The sequence below is a fragment of the Lepidochelys kempii genome, chromosome 10 (genome assembly GCF_965140285.1).
Source record: "Lepidochelys kempii isolate rLepKem1 chromosome 10, rLepKem1.hap1, whole genome shotgun sequence".
Taxonomy (NCBI): Eukaryota; Metazoa; Chordata; order Testudines; family Cheloniidae; genus Lepidochelys; species Lepidochelys kempii.
Window position 1 is genome coordinate 44,263,927 of NC_136389.1, and position 23,846 is coordinate 44,287,772.

Sequence of the window (23,846 nt, forward strand, 5' to 3'; positions counted from 1 at the left end):
GGTGGACTGTACCCAAATAGAATGAAATCAAGGTGGATTTAAATCAGATTGATTTAAACACTAGTCAGGAAGACTCAATTTAATCATGGATTTCTACATAAAAGTGCATTTTTGTTGGTTATAACCTTAATACATATTCTTCACAACTCGGAGATAGATGAGACCCAAATTTAGGTCTCTTATGACCTGCTGTCATTATAGGTTTTCCCTTCTAGTGAGAGAATGGTATGATAGATCTCAAATCAATGAAGGCTACACTCGGAAAAACCTCAAGACTTCTGGAATATGCTACTCAAACAGTGTCACTTCTGTTTCTACTGTCTGTCCCTTCCTTCCCACAGTTATCTCCAGACTTCTTCTCGTTGTCCAGATCTATTCTCTCGCGGTCCCCACCCCCACCTCCCCCCAACAATCTTCTATTCATTGAACTTTTTGAAACTTTGCACTTTTAGAGTGAGGTAAGGTATTGACTCTGTGAACACAAATGTGCAGAGGGATAATAGGGTTGAGGTCTGTTCTTTCTCACCTCTATATATCATTCATTTATTTAAAAATAATTTTTGCTGTTGACAAGCATGTTCTCTCTGGAGACACAAATCCACAGTTTGAGAACTGCAAAACTAAGCATCTCTGATGGTATCTTCTAGAATTAGCACTGAGTCCCATTGAGTAGATAGAAAGATTAACCTAAATAATCTGTATAGAAGCCCCTGGAACCCCATAAAATTGGGTCCCTAATCCATGAACTATTGGAACTCATTTACAAAACTTTTCTTAAAAGGTTACATGAATATGTTGTCTCATACTATAGTATTAGAATTTATAATCCCTATTCCATGATGAGATACATTATAGCTGAAAGATATCTTAATTAAAACTATATTTTTCCTCAAAAAGCATTTTATCAAAAAAACTTATTTAAATTTTAAAAATCCTATTTTTAATTTTTTTTTAAAAAAAAAACATTGATTTTTATCCACAACCTGAATGAAATGCCTTCAGAGAATATTAATGCAACAGGGATTTTAATTTTGCAGAACGTGGCCCTTTTCCCTAACAGTTGATATGATGTAAGTATAGTGGAGTATTGTAAGACTGTGGTGGGGATAAGGCTCCTGGCACCCTGAGAGCCCACCATAGGGCTGTGTCCATGCTGGCAGCTGTAGTAGTTCTTCATTGGGAGTAATCACTCATTTGCCATAGTGTCTGGTTTATAGATGTAATTTTATTTCAAACCAGTTTCTAATGTTGCTGATTGGCAGAATGATTGTCACCTTGTTTAAAATATGCTCCTCCTGTGAATACCTGCTGTTCTTTTGCAGTTGAAAAGGATCTCTCTGTTTTCCCTTCTTCTTCCAAGCCTTCTCTCCCCCATCAAAAACTGCCTAGGTTCAGATGTTTGTTCAGTCTGTACAGTAGCGGGCATTCTCAGTCATTACTTTCTCTCTGTATGTAACATTCATGCTATCTCTATGGGAGCTTGTCAAATCCAATGCATTGTACTAAGTGCCTGTCTTTTAAAGTGTGATTGCTAGTTTGCTACTTTTTAGGGTAATTGTGACCCATCCTGATCATACTAGAAAGCTGTGGAGTTTTTTACTAAACAAGCTGGGGAGAAAAAAGGGGGGCGGGGCGGGGGGAGGAGGAAACCATCCAGGCTACAAACACTGACAAGTTGAACCACTGGAAAAGCACTGGAAATTACTAGATGTAATGTAGAAAATTGGGCTCTCAGACATGTTGTTGTGCCACTTTTCTAATACTGGCTTTGTGTACAGAGTTATATTGGCCTTGTAATATCTCATGGAGCACATGCTGGGTTTTCAATGGCTGCCAGACTTGTGCCCCTTTTAGTTTTCTCCTAGAATTATGAACACTAGTATTTTTGTTTTATTAGGTAAAAGAAGAGATGCTGTTTGAAGCTCTGGTTACCAGAAAGACAGTGACGGTGGGAGAGAAGCTTATTTTACCATACAAACTTTCAGAGGTACCTGATGTTTTATATTAAACTGGAGGAATATTAACATGGGTTTCAGTGCTCTGGTGTGACAGCATGAAATATACGTCACTGTGCCAGGAGTGGCTCACAGCTAAGAATGGCAAACTCAGGTCTGACTGTTAGAAACCAGGGCAGACACCCCAGATGGGTGGTATATTCTATCATTAGATTTCGCCAAGCCAGTAACAAAAGTATACCCATGGATCACTATATTAGATTTACCGTGGAGTCACAGATAGTCCCCTTATGCTCTCTAGCTTCTCTTTACCATACAGACAAACTAGACTTTATGGTGAAAGGTTATTAAAACAAAAATTTACCACATATTAGGTTACTTCCAGCCCCAAAGGGCCAGTCACTTACCCCAGGTCAAAATATACTCCAGATCTCACCAAAGACAACGCTGTAGCCAATCCTTTAGTAAACTAAAAATTAGGATCTATTAATTGAGAAAAAGTTATGAGAGTTATAGGAAGGTTAAAACAGGTAAAATACATTACAGGTGAATTAGAATTTATTGGTTCAAAATAAAAGCAGAGATATAGCAATCTGCCAGTGTCATGGAGTCATATAAATTCTCTCAGGGCTTCCCAAAAATGGCTTTTGGGGACCTCTGTCTGGCATCTGGAACCTCCCTGTTAATGTTCAGATGAATAAGAGGTAAGGATCACTCCCAAGGCTTCCCTTTTATAGTTGAAACAGGCTAGCAAAATGACAGGGGTCTTAACCACGTGGGCTTTGATGAATAGCAAATGCAGACCGTCTGATCTTCGTTGCTTAACATTCAATTGGCCATTCAAAAATAATGCATTTACTAACAACCATTCAGACTAAGATGGTCTATAGGTAGTTTACAATGTAAATCAACAAGTTTCAGATAGTGTGACAAAGCTCTGTCCTTGCCTCCGTGGGTCCCGTGTTTCCTGGCGGATTTCGCTAGCCTCAGAGGCTCACTGTGACCCTCCATGTAACCCTTCTCTCTCTAGAGACAAGGGTCACAGTCTACTGAGCCATTTTCATCATAAGCCAGCGAGGGAGGTGAGGAGAAGTTATCCTTCCTTGCGTAGTCTCTGTTGTCTCCCAGTCTCAGTGATTAATCAGGGGGCAAAGTCAGGGGAGCCCACGCCCACCCTCTACTCCGGACTCCAGCCCAGGGACCCTAATAGTATCAGCTATGGTAGCTGACCTTTTAGAAACATGACATGTACAATTCCCTGGGCTACTTCCCCCACAGCAGCCCTCACTTCCTCAAGCTCCACTTCACCCTTACCTCAGGGCCTCCTTTCTTGTGCCTGATATGGTGTGTACTACTCAGCTGCTCCAACAGCACAACTTCCTCCCACTGTTCCTGATGTGCACACCCACCTGACTGACTGGGAGGCTTTTAACTAGTTTCAGTCAGCCCCTGATTGGCTTCAGGTGTCCCAATCAACCTAGCATTCTCTCTGCCTTCTGGAAAGTTCTTAATTGGGCCCAGGTGTCTTAATTGATCTGGAGCAGCTGCCATTTCACTTATCCTGGTACCAGGGATTTGTTTAGCCTGGAGCTAGTATATCTATCTCCCACTACTTTTCTATAGCCATCTGGCCTTGCCCCGTCACAATAGATAAAGACTAACATTAGCATTTCACTAGTTTTCATGCATTAAGTAAATCTTCATCTAAATGCTAAAATATACTTTGATTTAAGGTTAATTAAGCAGAGGATACAGACATGAAAAGGACATTGCTGTAACAAGTTAATTTAGTTACACTAGTACACATCAAACAGGATATATATACAATGTAAATAACATTCAGCCAGTTCCAGACAAATGTAGGCAATAACCTTAACATTTAACAGACAAGTGAATTGGGACACTTAACACTGTCTTGAGATTGTGGCTGAGTTCAGCTAGCTGCTAACGCCACAATACACTTAGCTTTGATGAGTACTGACTCTTAGATCCTTTAAATATAAATATAGGAAAAGTTGGTGTGGAAGATTGTCTCCTGGTGACTGACTGACAGCTTGTTCATCCTACCACAGCCTTTACACTGTCCACATTCTTGCAGATATTACAAATGGTTTTGTGGGTATGGTGAGCATTTTAATGGCTTATGGATAATGGCATGCTACATGTTGTCATATCAAAATCATATGGCACTGAGTGTTGTAGGTGCAGTGCTTAATGATTTAAGTGGTAGTCTATACTTGTTCATCTCAGAGTATCATTCTATATAGACTCCTGTTGAAGGCTATCAATGAGATTCTAAGCAACTGTATCAACCTTGGAATAATTTGTTTTTGAGACGAGTGGAAGATCCCCCCCATAGAGGATTCCTATGAGTCATTTCTTCAGTTTGTTTGCATCCTGACTGCTTCTTTTATGCTTTGACGTAACCAGGAATGAATGGGTTTCCCTTCACATCCCATCTTTCTTCTCTTTGGCTGGCCCAGAAGTTACTTCCAATGTGCTGTCTGCTACCCTTTGGAAAGACACTGCCCCAAGGAATGACATCTAGGACTTTTGCATAATAATGCAGGTCAGGGATACTGGATGGGCATGAATGACTTTTTAAGTAAGTAATTTCGAGAAATTGATAAAAACTGTGCAGCTGGTGAACAGAAATACATAGTTCAAGTTCTTGTCTCTATATATTCCACTGTTGATGTGCATGCACCCTATAAACTTGAGTTTGGATTCTTTTGGCCACCAGTGTCTACTGGACCATACCTGTTCCTTGAGTGTCCTCATGCCTCCCACCAAAGGGCATAAAGAGTGGGACAAATCTGTTGGGATTCCAACCTTCCCTCAGTTCCTTCTCTCTGCCGGTGGCTAGGAGTCCGAACTCAGTGTCTGAGCTTCACTTGCTCTGTGGTCTATTCTTATAAATAGAGAAGTACCTAGCAGTCAGTCAGTCATTAGGGTTAGCTCTGATAGCATTTCCTTTCTTCATATTAGAAGAAGAAACATTTTCTTTCTTGCTTTTGAGAGTGCCCAGGTACTGGGACCAGTTGTTATGACCAAACATAAATATCCAGGCTTTAAAAATTGTCTGTTGTGCAAGGCAGTAATGCTTCTTAAAGATGGACACACCAGGTGGATATTGTGTCTTGGTGAAGGTCACTTAAAGATATTTGTGCCATATGTAAATCTCTTAAAGAAAACTTAGAGCTAGGGAGTCTTGTTTGAAGATGTTTCTTCTGGATAGGTCAGTGCATCCCTCTTCAGACACTGGAGTGTCTGGGACTGAAATTCCTGAGCACTCATACCCAAAAACATGCTCTGTTGGCTCCTCCATTGAAGATCTGAGGCTGCGGCTTCTAAAGATTCCATGTACTTGTCTAGTAGACTTTCAAGGCGTGGGGGAGAAAATACCACCGAACTCCTCAAAGGAAGAGATCCGAGTCTCCTTCAGTGGGTCCTATCCTCAAACTGCCTCAGAGGTAGTAGTAGTGCTAACTAGGCCAATGCAATCAAGGTGGCCCATTTCCAACAGTTGACAAGAAGGTGTGAGTATCAGCAGAGGGAAAATTACTTCTTGTAGTGACCCATCCACTCCCTGAATTAGGCCTGAATAAAGACTGGGAGTGGGTGGGTCACTACAAAAAGTAATTTTCCCTCTGCTGATACTCACACCTTCTTATCAACTGTTGGAAATGGGCCACCTTGATTGCATTGGCCTCGTTCGCATTACAAAACGCTCCCTTGGTATTCACCCCTTCTTGTCAACTGTTGAGAATAGGCCACTTCCACCTTAATTGAATTGGCTCATTAGCACTGACCCCCACACTTCGTAAGATCACTCCCATCTTTTCATGTGCTATAATATATATTCTGCTTACTGTATTTTTCACTCCACGCATATGATGAAGTGGGTTTTAGCCCACGAAAGCTTATGCCCAAATAAATTTGTTAGTCTCTAAGGTGCCACAAGATACAGCTCATTGTTTTTGCTGATACAGACTAACACGGCTACCACTCTGAAACCCTCCATCCAGAGTGAGCTTCTAAGATGAGATGGCTAATCAGAGCTAATGGATTAATGGGAAAAATCAGAGCGTGGTGCATTCAGAGGGTTGGAATTTGATGAGGATGAACTGTCTTATACTAGTGCATTAAGAAAATAAAATGCTGCACTAAATCTCCTGTTCTAGAGGGAGCTTGGGTATGGGAGCAGGAAGAAGGAACAGTCATTGGAGTCAGTGACACACACAAATCCCCAGAGGCTCAGGGTTTCTCCTTTATCTGTGGTCGTTCCATTTGTATGTATGTCTTGTCACCTTGTGAGGGGGAAAGTACTATAGACTGGAGGTAGCTGTGGGCAAGCATGCAATTTACCTATTTGCCCAGTGTAAAGCGAGCTATGACTTCAAATACTGAGCTCTCTGAATATCTATGGCTACCTTTATTTGTTTTCTATGATGCGCCTCACTCCCGTATCTGAGCAATTTGCATATATTAATGAATATATCCACTCACCCCTCCCCAGGAAGTAGGGAAGTATTTCGCCCATTTTATAGATAAGGAACTGAGGCACAGACAAATTAAGTGACTTTCCCAAGGTTCCATAAAAAGTGTGTGGCAGAATCAGGAATAGACTACGGCCCTCTTACATCCCAGGTCAGAACTCAAACATCCTTGAAATCGTGTCCACTGTTTATGCCTGTAATCTGGGCATCATCTTGGAATTGGCCTTCTCTCTAGACACACAATTCTGGGTTATATGCAAGTCTTGGTTCTTCTAACTAAATAATTCAAAGATTCAGGGTTTTCTGGCCATCCCGCAAGCTAAAACTTTTGTGCAGGCCATCCTCTCACACCTTGACTAATGCAATGTGTCTTGCCTTGACATCAGCCACATTGCCCCCCTTGAGTCCATTCAGCTTGCTGCTCTGAACTACATCAGTACTCTTTTTGCATCCCTTCGCAGGCTTCCCCTCCTCCACTGCATCAAAGACAAACTTCTTGTCTTGGCATTCAAAGCCCTTCACCATTTAGCACTACCTTGTCTATCAGATCTAATTTATCAAGCTGTCAATTCCCAACTTTGTTCTGCCAGTGATGGCAGCCCCAGTCATCTGCACCTCCATTTCTCACTGATGCACTTCTGCATTTTCTCCAGGGTGCCCACTACACATGGGAAAATCTGTTAAAATGTGTAAAACTGCTGTTACCCTCCTTTAAATCCCTCCTTAAAACTTACCTTTGCCACAATGCCAATGAATCATTGCCTTCTGGCATTGGTTAAGCAAGTGAACTGTGACTTCTGCTTTTCTACTTTGCTTAATTCATTTTATTGTTACCGCGTCCTCCCAATGTATATTCTATGTAGTCTGAGCTATTTAATCCTTAAAGTTTAGGTAATGAATGAATTCACACTTTAGAAAAAAGCTCAACTTTAAAACACTGCTGCTTTTTTCAGGAGCAGCACATCACCTGATCTCTCAATCCCTTTAGAAAACCGCTAGCAGATGGTTATTTTAATGTTTTCTGTATGCTTATTTACATATGCCATACAGTTAATTTTATGCATATTCATAATTAGAAGTAAAGGGCAGGAAAGCAGTTCTTGTTGCCAGCTCAATTAATTGAGGGTGTCCTAAACTAGATTCTCAGACATTTTCTCTGTCTTCTTGTATTGGGAGAAAAACCTCTAAAGATGGCCAGCTGTTCACTGCATTGCTCTGAAAGTGACTTCTGGGATCTGACCAAGAAGCAGCACTTTTGAGTTTTGAAGACAATCCCATTTGCAATAAGAGCCTTTGGGGGGAACTTCCATTCAGTTCATTATTCATAGACTCCGGGGCCAGAAAGGACCATTGTGATTGTCTAGTCTGACCTCCTGTATAACACAGGCCATAGAACTTCCCCACAACAATTCTAAGAGTAGGTCTTTTAGAAAAACGTCCAATCTTGTTTTAATAATGGCCAGTTTAATAATGGCTCCATATCTAGTTGGCAGCCGGTATCAAGTGGAGTACCCCAAGGGTCGGTCCTGGGGCCGGTTTTGTTCAATATCTTCATAAATGATCTGGAGGATGGTGTGGATTGCACTCTCCGCAAATTTGCGGATGATACTAAACTGGGAGGAGTGGTAGATACGCTGGAGGGGAGGGATAGGATACAGAAAGACCTAGACAAATTGGAGGATTGGGCCAAAAGAAATCTGATGAGGTTCAATAAGGATAAGTGCAGGGTCCTGCACTTAGGACGGAAGAACCCAATGCACAGCTACAGACTAGGGACCGAATGGCTAGGCAGCAGTTCTGCGGAAAAGGACCTAGGGGTGACAGTGGACGAGAAGCTGGATATGAGTCAGCAGTGTGCCCTTGTTGCCAAGAAGGCCAATGGCATTTTGGGATGTATAAGTAGGGGCATAGCGAGCAGATCGAGGGACGTGATCGTTCCCCTCTATTCGACATTGGTGAGGCCTCATCTGGAGTACTGTGTCCAGTTTTGGGCCCCACACTTCAAGAAGGATGTGGATAAATTGGAGAGAGTCCAGCGAAGGGCAACAAAAATGATTAGGGGACTGGAACACATGAGTTATGAGGAGAGGCTGAGGGAGCTGGGATTGTTTAGCCTGCAGAAGAGAAGAATGAGGGGGGATTTGATAGCTGCTTTCAACTACCTGAAAGGGGGTTCCAAAGAGGATAGCTCTAGACTGTTCTCAATGGTAGCAGATGACAGAACGAGGAGTAATGGTCTCAAGTTGCAGTGGGGGAGGTTTAGATTGGATATTAGGAAAAACTTTTTCACTAAGAGGGTGGTGAAACACTGGAATGTGTTACCTAGGGAGGTGGTAGAATCTCCTTCCTTAGAGGTTTTTAAGGTCAGGCTTGACAAAGCCCTGGCTGGGATGATTTAACTGGGAATTGGTCCTGCTTTGAGCAGGGGGTTGGACTAGATGACCTTCTGGGGTCCCTTCCAACCCTGATATTCTATGATTCTATGATTCAGTGATGCCTCATGACCCTTAGTAAATTGTTCCAATGGTTAATTACTCACTGTTAACAATTTATGCATTATTTCCAGTCTGAATTTGGCTTCCAATTCAACTTGGATCATGTTATACCTTTCTCTGCTCAACCGAACAGCCTATTAAATATTTGTTTCCCATCTACATACCTATAAACTAGTCAAGTCACCACTTAACGAAGAGTGGGTTAAGCTAAATAGAGTGAGCTCTTTCAGCCTATCACTATAAAGTATGTTTCTAATCCTCTAATCATTCTTGTGACTATTCTCTGAACCTGTTCCAATTTATCAACATCCTTCTTGACCTGTGGACAGTAGAACTGGACACAGTATTCCAGCATGGGTCTCACCAATTTGCACCACCAAATCTTTTTCTGAGTCCTTGCTTATCATAGAATCATAATCTGGGTTGGAAGGAACCTCAGGAGGTCATCTAGTCCAACCCCCTGCTCAAAGCAGGACCAATCCCCAACTAAATCATCCCAGCCAGGGCTTTGTCAAACCTTAAAAACCTCTAAGGAAGGAGATTCCACCACCTCCCTAGGTAATGCATTCCAGTGCTTTACTACTCTCCTTGTGAAAACGTTTTTCCTAATATTCAACCTAAACCTCCCCTACTGCAACTTGAGACATTACTCCTTGTTCTGTCATCTGCTACCACTGAGAACAGTCTAGATCCATCCTCTTTGGAACCCCCTTTCAGGTAGTTGAAAGCAGCTATCAAATCCCCCCTCATTCTTCTCTTCTGCAGACTTAAATAATCTCAGTTCCCTCAGCCTCTCCTTATAAATCACATGCTTCAGCCCCCTAATAATTTTTGTTGCCCTTCTCTGGACTCTCTCCAATTTTTCCACATCCTTCTTGTAGTGTGAGGCCCAAAACTGGACACAGTACTCCAGATGAGGCCTCACCAATGTCGAATAGAGGGGAACGATCACGTTCCTCGATCTGCTGGCTATGCCCCTACTTATACATCCCAAAATGCCATTGGCCGCCTTGGCAACAAGGGCACACTGTTGACTCATATCCAGCTTTTCGTCAACTGTCACCCCTAGGTCCTTTTCCGCAGAACTGCTGCCTAGCCATTCGGTCCCTAGTCTGTAGCGGTGCATTTGATTCTTCTGTCCTAAGTGCAGGACCCTGCACTTATCCTTGTTGAACCTTGTCAAGGTTCCTCCCCCACTCTGAACTCTAGGGTACAGATGAGGGGACCTGCATGAAAACCTCCTAAGCTTACTTTTACCAGCTTAGGTTAAAACTTCCCCAAGGTACAAATTAATTTTATCCTTTGTCCTTGGAATATCCACTGCCACCACCAAACTCTAACTGGGTTTACTGGGAAACGTAGTTTGGACACGTCTTTGCCCCCAAAATCCTCCCAACCCTTGCACCCCACTTCCTGGACAAGGTTTGATAAAAATCCTCACCAATTTGCATAGGTGACCACAGACCCAAACCCTTGGATCTGAGAACAATGAAAAAGCATTCAGTTTTCTTACAAGAAGACTTTTAATAGAAATAGAAGTAAAGAAATCACCTGTAAAATCAGGATGGTAGATACCTTACAGGGTAATTAGATTCAAAACATAGAGAATCCCTCTAGGCAAAACCTTAAGTTATAAAAAAGACGCACAGACAGAAATAGTCATTCTATTATACATACAAATCCCCCCTCATTCTTCTCTTCTGCAGACTTAAATAATCCCAGTTCCCTCAGCCTCTCCTTATAAATCACATGTTTCAGCCCCCTAATCATTTTTGTTGCCCTTCTCTGGACTCTCTCCAATTTTTCCACATCCTTCTTGTAGTGTGAGGCCCAAAAGTGGACATAGTACTCCAGATGAGGCCTCACCAATGTCGAATAGAGGGGAGTGATCACGTCCCTTCATCTGCTGACAGTGCTCCTACTTATAGAGCCCAAAATGCCGTTAGCCTTCTTGGCAAGAAGGGCACGCTGTTGACTCATATCCAGCTTCTCGTCCACTGTAATCTCTAGGTCCTTTTCTGCAGAACTGCTGCCTAGCCACTCGGTCCCTAGTCTGTAGCAGTGCATGGGATTCTTCCATCCTAAGTTCAGGACTTTGCACGTGTCCTTGTTGAACCTCATCAGATTTCTTTTGGCTCAATCCTCTAATTTGTCTAGGTCCCTCTGTATCCTATCCCTACCCTCCAGTTTGTCATCTGAAAACTTTGTCAGTGATGATTTTATATTTTCTTCCAGGTATTAATAAAAATGTTAAATAACGTAGGGCCAAGAACCAATACCAGCAGGACCTCACTGGAAACACATCCCTTTGATAAAGATTCCCCACTTAGTTGCATTTTGAGACTTTCAGTCAGCCATCTTTTAATCCATTTTATATCTTCCTAGTTTTTTAATCAAAGTGTTGTGCAGTACTAAGTCAAATGCCTTACAGAAGTCTAAATATGTTACATCACCGCTATTATCTTTTTCAGCAAAACTCGTAATCCATAAAAAAAAAAATCAACTTAGTTTGACAGGAGCTGTTTTCCAGAAACCTAAGTTTATTGGCATTAATTGTATTGCCTTCCTTTAATACTTTATTAATTGAGTCCCCATACAGCTGCTGTTACCTTGCCTGGGATCAATGTGAGACTGACAGGCCTGTCATTACCTGTGACATTCCATTTGCCCTCTCTAAATATTGGCACAATATTAGTTTTCTTGCAGTCTTCTGGAACTTTCCTGGTGTTCCAAGACTGATTGAAAAACAACATTAACGGTCCAGCGAGTTTCCTAGCCAGCTCTTTTAAAACTGCTGCTGATTAACATCCTCCTGAGATGCTACTGGCATGTAAAAAGTATTATCGTATGATATGAATACATTATCTGTTCCCCTTCCCCCCAAATACAGAACAGAAATATTTATTCAACACTTCTGCCTTTTCAGCATTACTATTATTGATAAATGTGCCTTTTCATTTAGTAATGGACCAATACTGTTAGGATTCGTTTTATTCATAATATTCTTTAAAAAATCCTCCCTATAGTCCTTAACTGTAGTGGCAATAGATTTCTTCATGTCCTTTTGCTTCTCTTATTAGTTTTCTGCAATTCCTTGCTTCTGATTTGTATTCATTACTATCAACTTCCCCTTTTTTACATTGTTTATATATTCTTTTTTTTATAGCTGCCTTCACTTCCCCTCCAAACCAGTTTGTTTTTAAAACCAGCATGACTTTCTTCCTCAATTGTGGCATTTTGGTTATCTAGTGAAGTGTTCTTAACCAATTCCCATTCACATTGTCTCATTAAATTCTTCCTCTCAGCTGATTTGGCTCATAATTGTTTTCAGCTCTGTGAAATTGGCCCTTTTAAAAGACCAAGTATATATGTCACTGATCTGGACTTTATTCTGTTTACACATTATAAATATGATCCAGTCGTGATCACTTGTACCCGAGCTACCATTATTTTTTAGTTCTGTGGTTCGTTCCTCTTTTTCTGTCAAGATGAGGTCTAATGTATATTTCCCCCAAGTTGAATGCAACACTTTGTGAGAGAGAAAATTGCCACCTATAATATTTAGAAATTCCAAGGATGTTTTAGTACTGCCAGCATACATCACTCATGAAGTCCCCCATGATATTGCAGCTTTTTTCCCTACACATTACACATAGGTGCATTAAGAGTTGGTTGTCCTGTTCCTAGTGTGATTTGGTGGTCTGTAGTGTACCAACTAATACCCCACTCAATTTAGGTTCTTAAACCATGCCCCATTGTTGTGGTATCTGAAAAAGCAGTTTTGAAAGATGTGAGCAGCAGCAGCTTGTGATGGTCTGCCTTGTGTCATTTTATTTTCATTGTGCAGACTTAAATTTCTGCTGACAATATGCTAGTCAGTTGAAGACTTTCTTTCAAAAGAGGATCTATGCCCAGATAAATGCTGTTGTGGCATGTGGGGTTGGCAGTAGGTTTGGTCTTGACCTACTGCTCTGTTACTAGATTTTGTCCTGTGATTCCTTTGCTGTACTGCAGTTTGTTTTCCTAGTTGCTGTACTCCTGTAGCTGGTTTCATGCCCTAGAATGGCAGAGCAGCACTGCAAACTTTTTCTGGCATAGCTATGTTGCTTAAGGGTGTGAATAGGTGTAATTTGTGACTGAGGCAGCTGTGCAGCTTTACTGGTATAAGTTGTATCTGCACCAGGATGGTGCTGTGTGGTGTAGCAGTATACCTGTAGAGGCAAAGCCCTCCAGACGGAGACCTGACCTGGCTATATGACTGCATAGTATGTTCCTGCTGCAGGGGAGAAGAAGGAACCACTTTCAGGCAGTGATGAAGATTGCACCTTTTTTGTTGTCTTCTGTCCAAGGTCTCAGCAGACTCCTTCCCCCTGCGGTGCTTTTTCACTGCATCTAGTTTTCAGTCATTCTGCTTCCTGGACTCATCATGACCTGCTAATTTTTCACATATAAAAATTGCTGGGATGCACAAGGAAGTCAGAATAGGTTTTCAGTTTTTGCTCTTGGCATGTTTGGCACAATGGAGACTGGATGGACACACGAGAAAAAACAATAAAATAGAATTAACTTTGGCTAAGTGACCATCAGTTTGACACCCACGCCCATTCTTAAATTTATGTTCAGTCCAGAAATTCTGATGTCAAATTAGCTTATCTCTCTGCTTTCAATATCTTTCTTCTGCCATTTACATAGAAAAAAAACAGAACAAACCTGCAAACCATATCAATGACAACTAAGTGTACGCTGTGTCCTTAAGTGGGAGAATTTTGGATATATAAAAGCAAAATAGGGAACTGATGACAATGTGGTACAGAATCTTTCACTTTTATGTGGCCATATTGAATCCAGCCTGGGTCAACAGTATTTCTAACCCCAAGCATTAAAAAAAATCGCAAGTCAGGCCCTTAAAAAAAGAGAGAGGGAGAGAGAGACTTTTAAAAAATGAGATTTTTTTAAAATAATACATTTGGATTTTATTTTTATTTTTTTTGCTTTCTGGTTTCTGAGCTGTTATAAGTCATGCTTTCAAGCTTTTCTCTGCAACTTGGAGGACTAGAAAACTTATTTTTATTTAAGTGAAAGCTTAGATTCGTGTGTAATCACATCTGCATGTGGCTAAAAATTGAAGAACAACATCAGACATTACAATTCTTGTGATAAAATTGCAAGAGGTGACAACTCGGGGTTGGTGGTCACAGAATTTTACCCTTTGGGTGCTTTGATCTACAATGCAAGTCGGTGATCTGAGTTGCATTCCTAGAGTAGAGGTTTTAAAAAAAACGTTTTTTTTAAAAAAAAAAAAAAAGCTAAAATCACACTTCATAAATGGTATGAATTTTGAATTCTAGTTCTCTACCTTGGTAGAGAGGCCAAGGATTAGATGGTTTATGAAGGCTGAACCTCTCACCCTTGGAGATTGATGCACATGAATAAGGGGCATTGTAGGGAAGTCTTCACTGGTGTTATCTGTGCTACATTTTGGCTGTAGTAAGAGGAAACATTAATAAGTGGAAACTTTTATTATCCCAGATGTGCCTCAACTTGCTGTATTGCCTCAGGGAAGTCAGTTAGCCTGTCTGGATGTGTTTCCCCATCTATAAGTTGGGAGATGATAATCTTTACATATTTCACAAAGTCATTGGGAGGATGAATTTGTTTACAAAAATGTAAGAATTTTTTCCACAGAAAAGGTTTTATTTTGGGAGGTTTCTGAAAATACACTGTTACCAGAGCGTGTTACAGAGGTTCAAGCACAGTACGACTAGTTCAGAAAAGGGATCTTTAAAAGCAGCTATAAAAATAGGTAACAACCAAGACTATTTTTAGGTCTCCCATTTGTCCTTTCTGGGTTCTGAAATATCACCAAACAGTAAGTGTGGTGGTTTGCAAGTCCTTCCCATACTAAAGCAGTGTTCCTGTTAGAATATTAAGTTGCAGACTTTTCCATTGAATTTTCCTGTTAAAATTTAATGAAAGGAGTATGAATAGGAACGCTCCTGGCTGAGGGGCTAATCAAATACGATAAAGGTTTCTAGGGTGTCTGTAGTTCTGAAACTTTCCATCTTATGTTTGCTTATTAGAAGCTGTGTTCATTCATGGATGGTTTTGCTATAATAGAGGGTGAAAAAGAGTATACAAGGTGGATGAGGTAACCCATTATAAAAGGATAGAGTAGCATTTTTATGGTAATTTAGGAATAATGAATGCGGGGGCATCTCCAGAAGAAGAGGCAGACTGTTCCCATTTTGATGAATTGTTATAGTGGTAGTTAAATAAGTTAGTAACACTAAAGATCTTTCTCATTATTCAATGTAATATCTTGAGACATGAAAGAATTGTCTTATTAAATATTAAAAGATAACTTTACTTTTCATGTTGAGGTTTGGATTTTGGGGAGGGGAAGTGTTGGAGAGGTCTGGTAAAGCCTGTAGGAATATCTATTGTGAGTAGATACGGATGGTACTGTTTGAGAATCAGGCATGTTGGGTCTCCATGTGACTTAAAAGATTGCTGTTGGCGTGGACTTCTTCCACCATGTCATGAACATACAGCTACGTGTAGCATAAAATCCCTCCTTTACCTGAAAAAGGTTAAGAAGCTCAGATAACCTGGTTGGCACTTGACCAAAAGGACCAATAAGGGGAGAAGATACTTTCAGATCTGTGGGGGAAGGTTTTTGTTGTGTGCTTTTGTTGTTCTCTCTGGAGACAAAGAGAGAGACCAAGCAAGTAATCCAGCTCCTACTGAATGATACTTCTAAAATTACTGAAATAGTAAGTAATAGCAAGGAAATGCGTTGGAGTATCTTTTGTTTTAGCTTGTGAATTTTCCCTATGCTAAGAGGAAAGTTTATTCCTGGTTTTTTGTAACTTTAAAGTTTTGCCTAGAGGGGAATCCTCTGTGTTTTTAAATCTTATTACCCTGTAAAATTACCTTCCATCCTGATTTTACAGAGGTGTTTCTTTTACTTTTTTTTCTTTATAATAAAAGTTCAGTTTTTAGAATCTGATTGGGGTTTTTAGTGTCCTAAAAACCCACGGGTCTGGTCTGTGCTCACCTTGTTTACTCTCAAGCTTCCCCACGAAAGGGGGTGAAGGGGCTTGGGGGGATATTTTGGGGAAACAGGAACTCCAAGTGGTCCTTTTCCTAAATCTTTGTCTAACTCACTTGGTGGTGGCAGCACTACCATTCCAAGGACAAGGAAGAATTTGTGCCTTGGGGAAGTTTTTAACCTAAGCTGGTAGAGATAAGCTTAGGGGGGTCTTTCATGCGGCTCCCACATCTGTACCCTAGAGTTCAGAGTGGGGAGGGAACCCTGACACACCACATAGATGAAAGAGAGATGGAGAATCAGAGGGGACACTGGAAAGGGAGGTACAAGGCACAGGGAAAGGTAGTTTCAGACTTTGCAGATCAAGCAATATAAAAACATTAAAGTTATTACTGTATATACTTGTTCATTAGCCCATTTGTTTATAAGCCGACCCCCCAAGATGGATAGGTTAAAAATAGTAAAAACTGTATGACCCTTTCATAAGCCAACCCTATATTTCAGGGGTTGGCAAACTTTGGCACCCAGCGCCACTTCCCGCAGTTCCCACTGGCTGGGAACGGCAAACCGCGGCCACAGGGAACTGAAGGGCTCCATGCCTGCAGACACTCCAGGTAAACAAAGTGACAATGTATTAGATATTCAATTCAGTCATTTCATAGAGTTTAAAATCCTCAAATTTTGGTGTAAACCCATTTAGAAGCAGGCCCCCGCTCTTTGATGCGTCATTTTTTTACCAAAACTATTTTGCTTATGAACGAGTATATACAGTAATTTTATAACTTGAATAGCAATAAAAAGGAGTCACACTGACAATAACTATACCCAGTCTTATTCCAGCAACTGCTAGTGCTCTAATGTAACAATGATTTTTCTACATATCTTTCAAAATCCACAAAATACAAATAAGTGTTTGAAAAGATAATGAAAATCAACATTTTTGTCCGTTCCTTAAAATTACTAGTTGGATAGTACCTCACTGCCCCCTAGTTTAGCTAGAGATTCAGGGAAGGTGTATGGCTACTTCGTGTACTAATAAGCTAATAATGCAAAGCAGTTAACTCACTTCAAGGTCTTAATTTTTTGCATGAGATGCATTGTTTATAGATAAGTTAGAAAAAGAAAACCTTAAAAAAAGAATCTTTTGTGTGAAACATACTATGCTCAAATAAATTTGTTAGTCTCTAAGGTGCCACAAGTACTCTTATTCTTTTAGCATTTCTCAGTGGACTTAGGAACAAGCTACCTGATCTTTGTCTGCAACAATGTTCTGATGTTTGTCATTCTTTTTTGCCTTCTTCAGTGGTCCTTTTAAAGGGGGTTTAAATTTTTTTTAATGTTCATGATCAATTTTAAATATAAAAGTACAGCCAGCAAAGAGCATAATATCTAATGCTCCATTTTACTGAATAGAGCTGTCTTTGGGAAAGTAAGAATGAATACAAGATTCTAATGTAATTGTAAGATAAAGTACGAGTATGGAAAATTACATCATGCTTATTAAGTCTAAATATGATATAATATAATACTCAGTGTTGCCAACATAGGGATTAAGCTACAGTCTGGTATCCTGCAGTAGTATTTTTCTCTGGGTGTTAAGCCAATGTTTAAAAAACTAAGCCAGCCTGTCTCAGCCTATGGTCTGTGACCCAAAGGGGAACCACTAGAGCTGCTTAATCTGTCTCTCACCACAGGACATGTCTGTGAATGTAAACCAGACACACAGTGTATTAGGTAACAAATAGAATGCTAGAAAAACAGCAAGAAACCATAATTCTCTGTGCACACTCGCTCACACAGACAAAACCCAGGATCACTGAATAGGTCTTAACTCTTAATGTTACAAAGGAGTAAAGTGCTGGTCTGAAACCTATAGATTCACACTGAAAGAGAAGGATTTATTTCCCATACAAACAGTTCTAGTGACAGGCATATTACAATGCTCTGTTTCTCAGATCCAACTATCTCGAATGAAAGATTCTCTCAGGCCTGGTAAACATGCAACCAATGTACAATCAGGATTTTTGTGTGCACCCTCCCATAATTTATTAATGTCCTCTTCCCTCTCAGCTTTCATTACTGTTCTGCCTAGCAACAAGGTTCTTGCTGCATCTTTAGCTCTATTTCATCTACATTTCTTTGATGTCTTTGGAAGTTCCTGCCCAGGATAAGAGAGAGATGCAATCAAAAGTTAGTTAATTTCAAGCACTAGTTTTCCTGTCCATCCTGGTGCAAGGACAGTCCTAATCAGCCCCACAAAATTCCCTTCCTAGTGTGCCAGGGAGCAGCAGTAGGGGGCCTTGATTAGGGTTAGTGCAGAGGGAGTCCATTTCTCCCACACCAGAGTAACAGCAGCACCATCTTCGCCCACCTGGGCACTATAGCAATACAATGATACATGTTTTGAAGGGTCCATTTTTATTTTTTTAATTTCATAATCTCCCTTTAAAGTATCTAATTTAAGCAGATTAATTGTATACACACACACTTTACAACAGGCTGAATATTCAAGATTGTCAAGGACGTGTCTGGCCTTGTTCTTGTGGACTTGACCCCTTCATGAGACAGAAGATTGGTTCATTATGGGAGTCTGATGTGCTCTCTCTTCTGCCTGTTCCAGTGTCAAGTGAGGTATATCAGTAGTGGTAAAGCATCTTTGTGCACTGATTGATTGATTCCATTTCAGTATAATAGATAATGAAATTAGTTTTTGTACACCAGAAACTGATTAGCTTTGTCATTCACTCATATGTACAGTGATGTCTTGTAGAAATAGGAAGAACACTGACTTACCCAGTGAATTTAAATAATAGAATTATAACAAGCGTATATCAACTTTAAAATGTAAGCGGAACTACAGAAGCATTTAAAGGAATCTTTACTGAACAATTTAGATAAATGCCAATGGGAAAGTGCTAATAGGTATTAGAATGTGCTCTTTCTCTGACCTCATCCTTGAAGAGGACACCTATACCGTAGCATGTACAAATGTATGGAAGAAGCTGAATTTCTCTTAAGAGGATTTACGGGAAACATGATAGGAATTTAAAACTGGCACCAAATTAAAAGAAAAATCAAGTAACCTATCTATAATCCAAAGATGTTTGCTCATTAGATTTCTACATAATACTGCAGCTAGTTGTCTCCAGCTTCTCAAAGGAGGAGATATTACAGCTTGTTATAATGGGAGCAGTTTGAATTTACTGAGAGTAATAGCCCTTAGATGCATGAATAAACATTGCCGATCTCTGGTGTTTTGTGCACTGCTCTTTCTAATAGTAATTCAAATGAATTCCTTGAACACTACACTGAAAATGTATCTTATACTTTTTTTTAAAAGGGGGCTGGGAGGGCACTGTAAAGCCCTATTTTGATATTTGAGTGTTAAGGGATTTCCTGAGGGGAGAGAATCCTAGTGGTTTGTGTGCTTGTGCTTCCACTGTTGAGTATTTCATTAGAAGTACCTTCCATCCTTGTATAGAAATTATAGGAAGTAAATCAAAGGCATTGTGGCAGAAGGGGATATTTTCTTTCTTCCTGTGTTCCTATCTGATTTCCTGAAGGGAATAGAAATCTCCATTTCTGCTGTACTCAAATAGAATGTGTAAATTAACTTTGGGGGAGTAGTTAGGTTATTTAGAGAGCACAGTTTTAGAGTGCACTGTGTTTATATAAACCATTCAGATTCCAGAAAGCTGTTTTTCCAGCAGTCATGGAACTTCTGTTTTCTTATGAAATTGTATGAAATACTGAACTGAAGAGAAAGCATGAGGTCTTTTGTTTTCTTCCTGGAGGGAAGGGAAATGAGTGTGTGTGCGCGCACACACAGGCTTATTGGTTTAAACTGTCAAACAGTGTCTCAGAAACTCATAGGTGAATTCTGCAGCCAAATGGTTGGATCATTCAAGATAATAATGCTAATTCATATTTTCACAAATCAGTGCTAGGAGACTGAATATAGAAATTTGAGGAGGAGACATTTGTATAGGCCTGACTCCTTGCACATCCAGAGTTCCCATTGTGGTCAGTGGGGAAGTTTGTATGTGTACAGAATGTAGGATCATTTAGCTTTAGCTGCTGTGGGCATATGCCACAGATGAAGTTATTAGAAATAACAGAGAAATAATTAGTCAAGTAAAGGAGATTCTCAGGAAGAGGAGAATATTAGTAAACACTGAATAATATTTCTAACTTGATGGGCAGTGTGCAGTTGGATATCAGAAATACAAATTCTCTCATCTCTCTTATACCTCCATTTAAAGTCTCTGTTTTCAAGCACTTTTCACATTCTGCTAAATTTGCAGGGGAAAGTTCTTTCTTACCCCCCGTCCCTTTCTGTCCAATGCTGAAAATTGGGGGAAAGTTTAGTAAAATTCTTTGTCCATCTACATTATTATGAGTTATTTCATAACTACACCTGCCAGGTGGTGGGGAATGGCAGAATATAAAATAATAACTCAATTCTGTATATGTGCAGTCCACCACTTACTCTACAGATTTTAGTGTTCATCATGGCCCTGATTCAGCACATGCTTTACTTAAAGTGCATGCTTAAGCCCCTCCTTGTTCAGTAAAGTATGTGCTTAAGAATCATGGTAAAAAAATCTAACATATCTATATACAAGGTAAATTGTCTCTTGTAAATTGCATTTTATGAGACACTTCCATAGTTTGGGAGTAATGAGGTACCCCTCTCTCCATACAAGTAGGTGCTCAGATACCATCATGATGGGTTGCAATTCTAAGAACCCAGATAGATACAGGCACATGAACTGCTCTGTAGCTGGAGTTTGGATCCAAGATGGCCCTCTCTAGCCACAGTGTTCTTAGCTAAGCTCTTTGGTTTAGTGAAGATTATATTTTAATGTCTCTTCCCCCTCCCCCCATACATACATACACACACACACATCTAAGGAGTGGAACTGCCTCTCTTTAGGAGACTACAGTTAGGATAAAAAAATGGAAAGTTCCGGTTCCTATAGAATTCTGACTCTGTCCTGGGTTTGACAATGGGTTGCCAAGTTACCCCTGCCTAGCAGCATGAATGGGGTCAAAGAAAGTGGCTTATACCTCAGTCTCATTTGTATGCTGAGGATCAAATTTCCATATCTCCTCAGACATACAGATTTGCTGCCTGCTGCTCTTGTAGGCTTGGTCTACACTACAAAGTTCGGTCAATGTACATTACCTTGCATTGACCTATTTGTGTATGTCTATCCTGAAATTTGTGTCTAGCCGACAGAAATGACCAGTTATGGTGACACAGTAAAACCACTTCCTCAAACAGCTTGGCGCCATGGTTGATGCAGTGCAAGTGGAGACACTCTATGATCTGAGGCCTGATCTACCTTGGGGCAGGGGTGTTGATCTAAGATACCCAACTTCAGCTACATGAATAACAGCTTCTCGCTTCGGTAGAGTACCAGAGTTGATGGGAGAGCGCTGGGCAGTTGATTTATCCTGTCTAGAGTAGACTAGACGTGATAAATCGACCCCCGCTGGATCGATCGCTGCCTGTTGATCCAGCAGGTAATGTAGACAAGCCTAACAAGAGTCAACCCTAACAGACCTCAAGCAGCTGGCCCACAGCACCCCATTTTCTATGACAGTGACTGCTCTGGTTTCAATCTGCCCCCTGTCCAAGGGTCACAGAGACCAGAAGCCCCCCATCCCTAAAATCCTTCTGTTTAGTTTTGAAACACCTTTTTCCTGATTGCCCAGCTTGGCAAGCACTCCTACTAGTGCTTCCTTATAGTGTGTAACTGCCCAACCAACCATGCCAGCTCCACACACTAAATGTGCTCCTGCCTTGAGTGGACAGGAGGTGTTGGATCTCTTGGGTCTGTGCGGAGAAGAGGCTGTGCAAGCATAGCTATGGAGCAGCCATAGAAATGTGGGCATTTACGAACAGATTGCATGGGGGATGCAGGCAAAGGGGTACAACAGGGATCAGCAGCAGTGCTGCATGAAAGTGAAGAAACTTCAGGCATGCAACCAGGCCCAAGGTCAGGACAATCAATCTGGTTTCAAGCCACAGACCTGTTGCTTTTACCATGGGCTGCATGCCATACTGGGCGGTGATCCCACCAGCACCCACTAAATCTGTATTTAATCACCATTATATAAGTGGTCTGGTTGTTCAGAGGTGCAGGATCACTCCAGCTCCCATTGTCATCAATGAGACTGCCCCTCAGGAAATTTTGGTCTTAATTTTTATTAAGCCTTACTGAGGTTAAGGAACAGCCTCCAGTACAAGAGCACCCCAATCCAAATTGGGCCCTTTGGGCACTGACATAATATAAATATTTACTAATACTAAGGTTCTGTTCGCTTTTCAGTACCCACAATATATAGCCATACTGAGGTCCTGTTGTCACTATGCATGATACCCTGTTGCTCTTTAACCTTCAAAATAAATAGTTGCATGAACTCCCCCCACACAAACACCTCATTTGTCAAGCTTATTTTTCCCAACGTGAGTTGGAAAAAGTTCTAGATTCTTTTTTATCTTAAGACTTGACATACAGTAAGCTGTTTCTCATGTATTGAGTTAGTAAACAATATAAGCACTGAATCTAATAGGGCTAACAGACTGCACACTTGGAAACTTTTTTCTCCCAGTAGATCATGTGAAAATATCTATAAAAGGTTAGCTGGGCCTCTGCCAAGAAGGCAGGTCACTGAATAAGAGCTCTGAGAATGCTGTTGTTTTAAATGGCATTTCAGCAACAATGATGCTGTTTGAAATGGCACTTGAGGGGGAGAAAACCGAATCAGCAGGATGAAAAGCAAGGGTTTCTTTCAGATATGAGGGCGTCCCTCACCGCTCATCTTGCAAAATCATCTGTGTACAGAAGCAGGGTTGCAGATTTTATAAAATACCATGTGTGGCAACAAAGGAGGTCTGAATGTCTGAGAGCAGAACTGAATTGAAAGATTGGACCTTCATTTTATTTAGCGAGAGAATGTATTTAACAAGCATGTTTTCCTCCCATGGCTTTCCTCTTCGGCTTTATTTATGGCCCAGGAAAGAAGTTATATTTAGCAACAGACCGTTTACTTAATTCCCCACGGAGAACCCCCTGCTTCTGACAACAGTTACTACATGACTGGGGGCGGGGCGGGGCTGCAGCCTGAGTCCTGCTGCCCCAGATGGGGAAAGAGGGGACTGCAGCCTGAACCCTGCCACCCTGGCTGGGGGTGGGGCTCGGGCTTCAGCTCCGGGTCCCAGCAAATCTAATGCTGGTCCTGGTGACCCCATTAAAATGGAGTCATGACCCACTTTGGGGTCTCGACCCACAGTTTGAGAACTGCTGCATTAGAGTTATAAGAATGTGTTTAATGTTTAGACTTTATGAAATGCTTGTAAATTGCTGCATGCATTAATCTCACTTATAATATCTGTATCTCTTTGTCATGGGATAGATGTACTCTGTTGCAGGATGCTGGGTTGTAAGGAAGCAAATTGGGGGGTTGACTACTCAAATGGCCTAGTAGCTATCGTTGTTATAGCTGCCTCTGCTCTCAGGGCAGCACGGCCTAGCGGCTGGAGCCCTCAGGGCTGTCGTTGGGCAGTCATGTCCACCCTACAATGCCCACACCTAGCAGTAGGTGCAGGGCTTGTAGGAGGTCCCAGGCCCACCCCCCTCCACTGAGTCCTAACCCAGGCCCCTGTGAAACCAGTAGTCCTGGATTCAGGTTCAGTTTCCCATTTCAACCTTCACTTTCCCTTGGCCACTTCCTACCTTTAATTCCTGCTCAGTCAGTTCCCTTGGTAGTAGTGACCTCCCGCTCCTCTCATTCTCCACAATCAAGGGGAGTTCTAGCTTGGATTCTGCATCTTCAG

General features: G+C 41.1%; 1 protein-coding gene across 4 annotated transcripts in view; it reads left to right on the plus strand.

Moving 5' to 3' along the window:
- MYO9A (myosin IXA) overlaps window positions 1-23,846 on the plus strand; it is a 467,674-nt gene that overhangs the window by 272,059 nt on the left and 171,769 nt on the right. For all 4 annotated transcript variants that reach the window (XM_073363174.2, XM_073363176.2, XM_073363175.2 and 1 more), the window contains one exon: window positions 1,898-1,987. In XM_073363174.2, coding sequence (XP_073219275.1) covers window positions 1,898-1,987 — 90 coding nt within the window. The remainder of the gene's footprint in view (window positions 1-1,897; window positions 1,988-23,846) is intronic.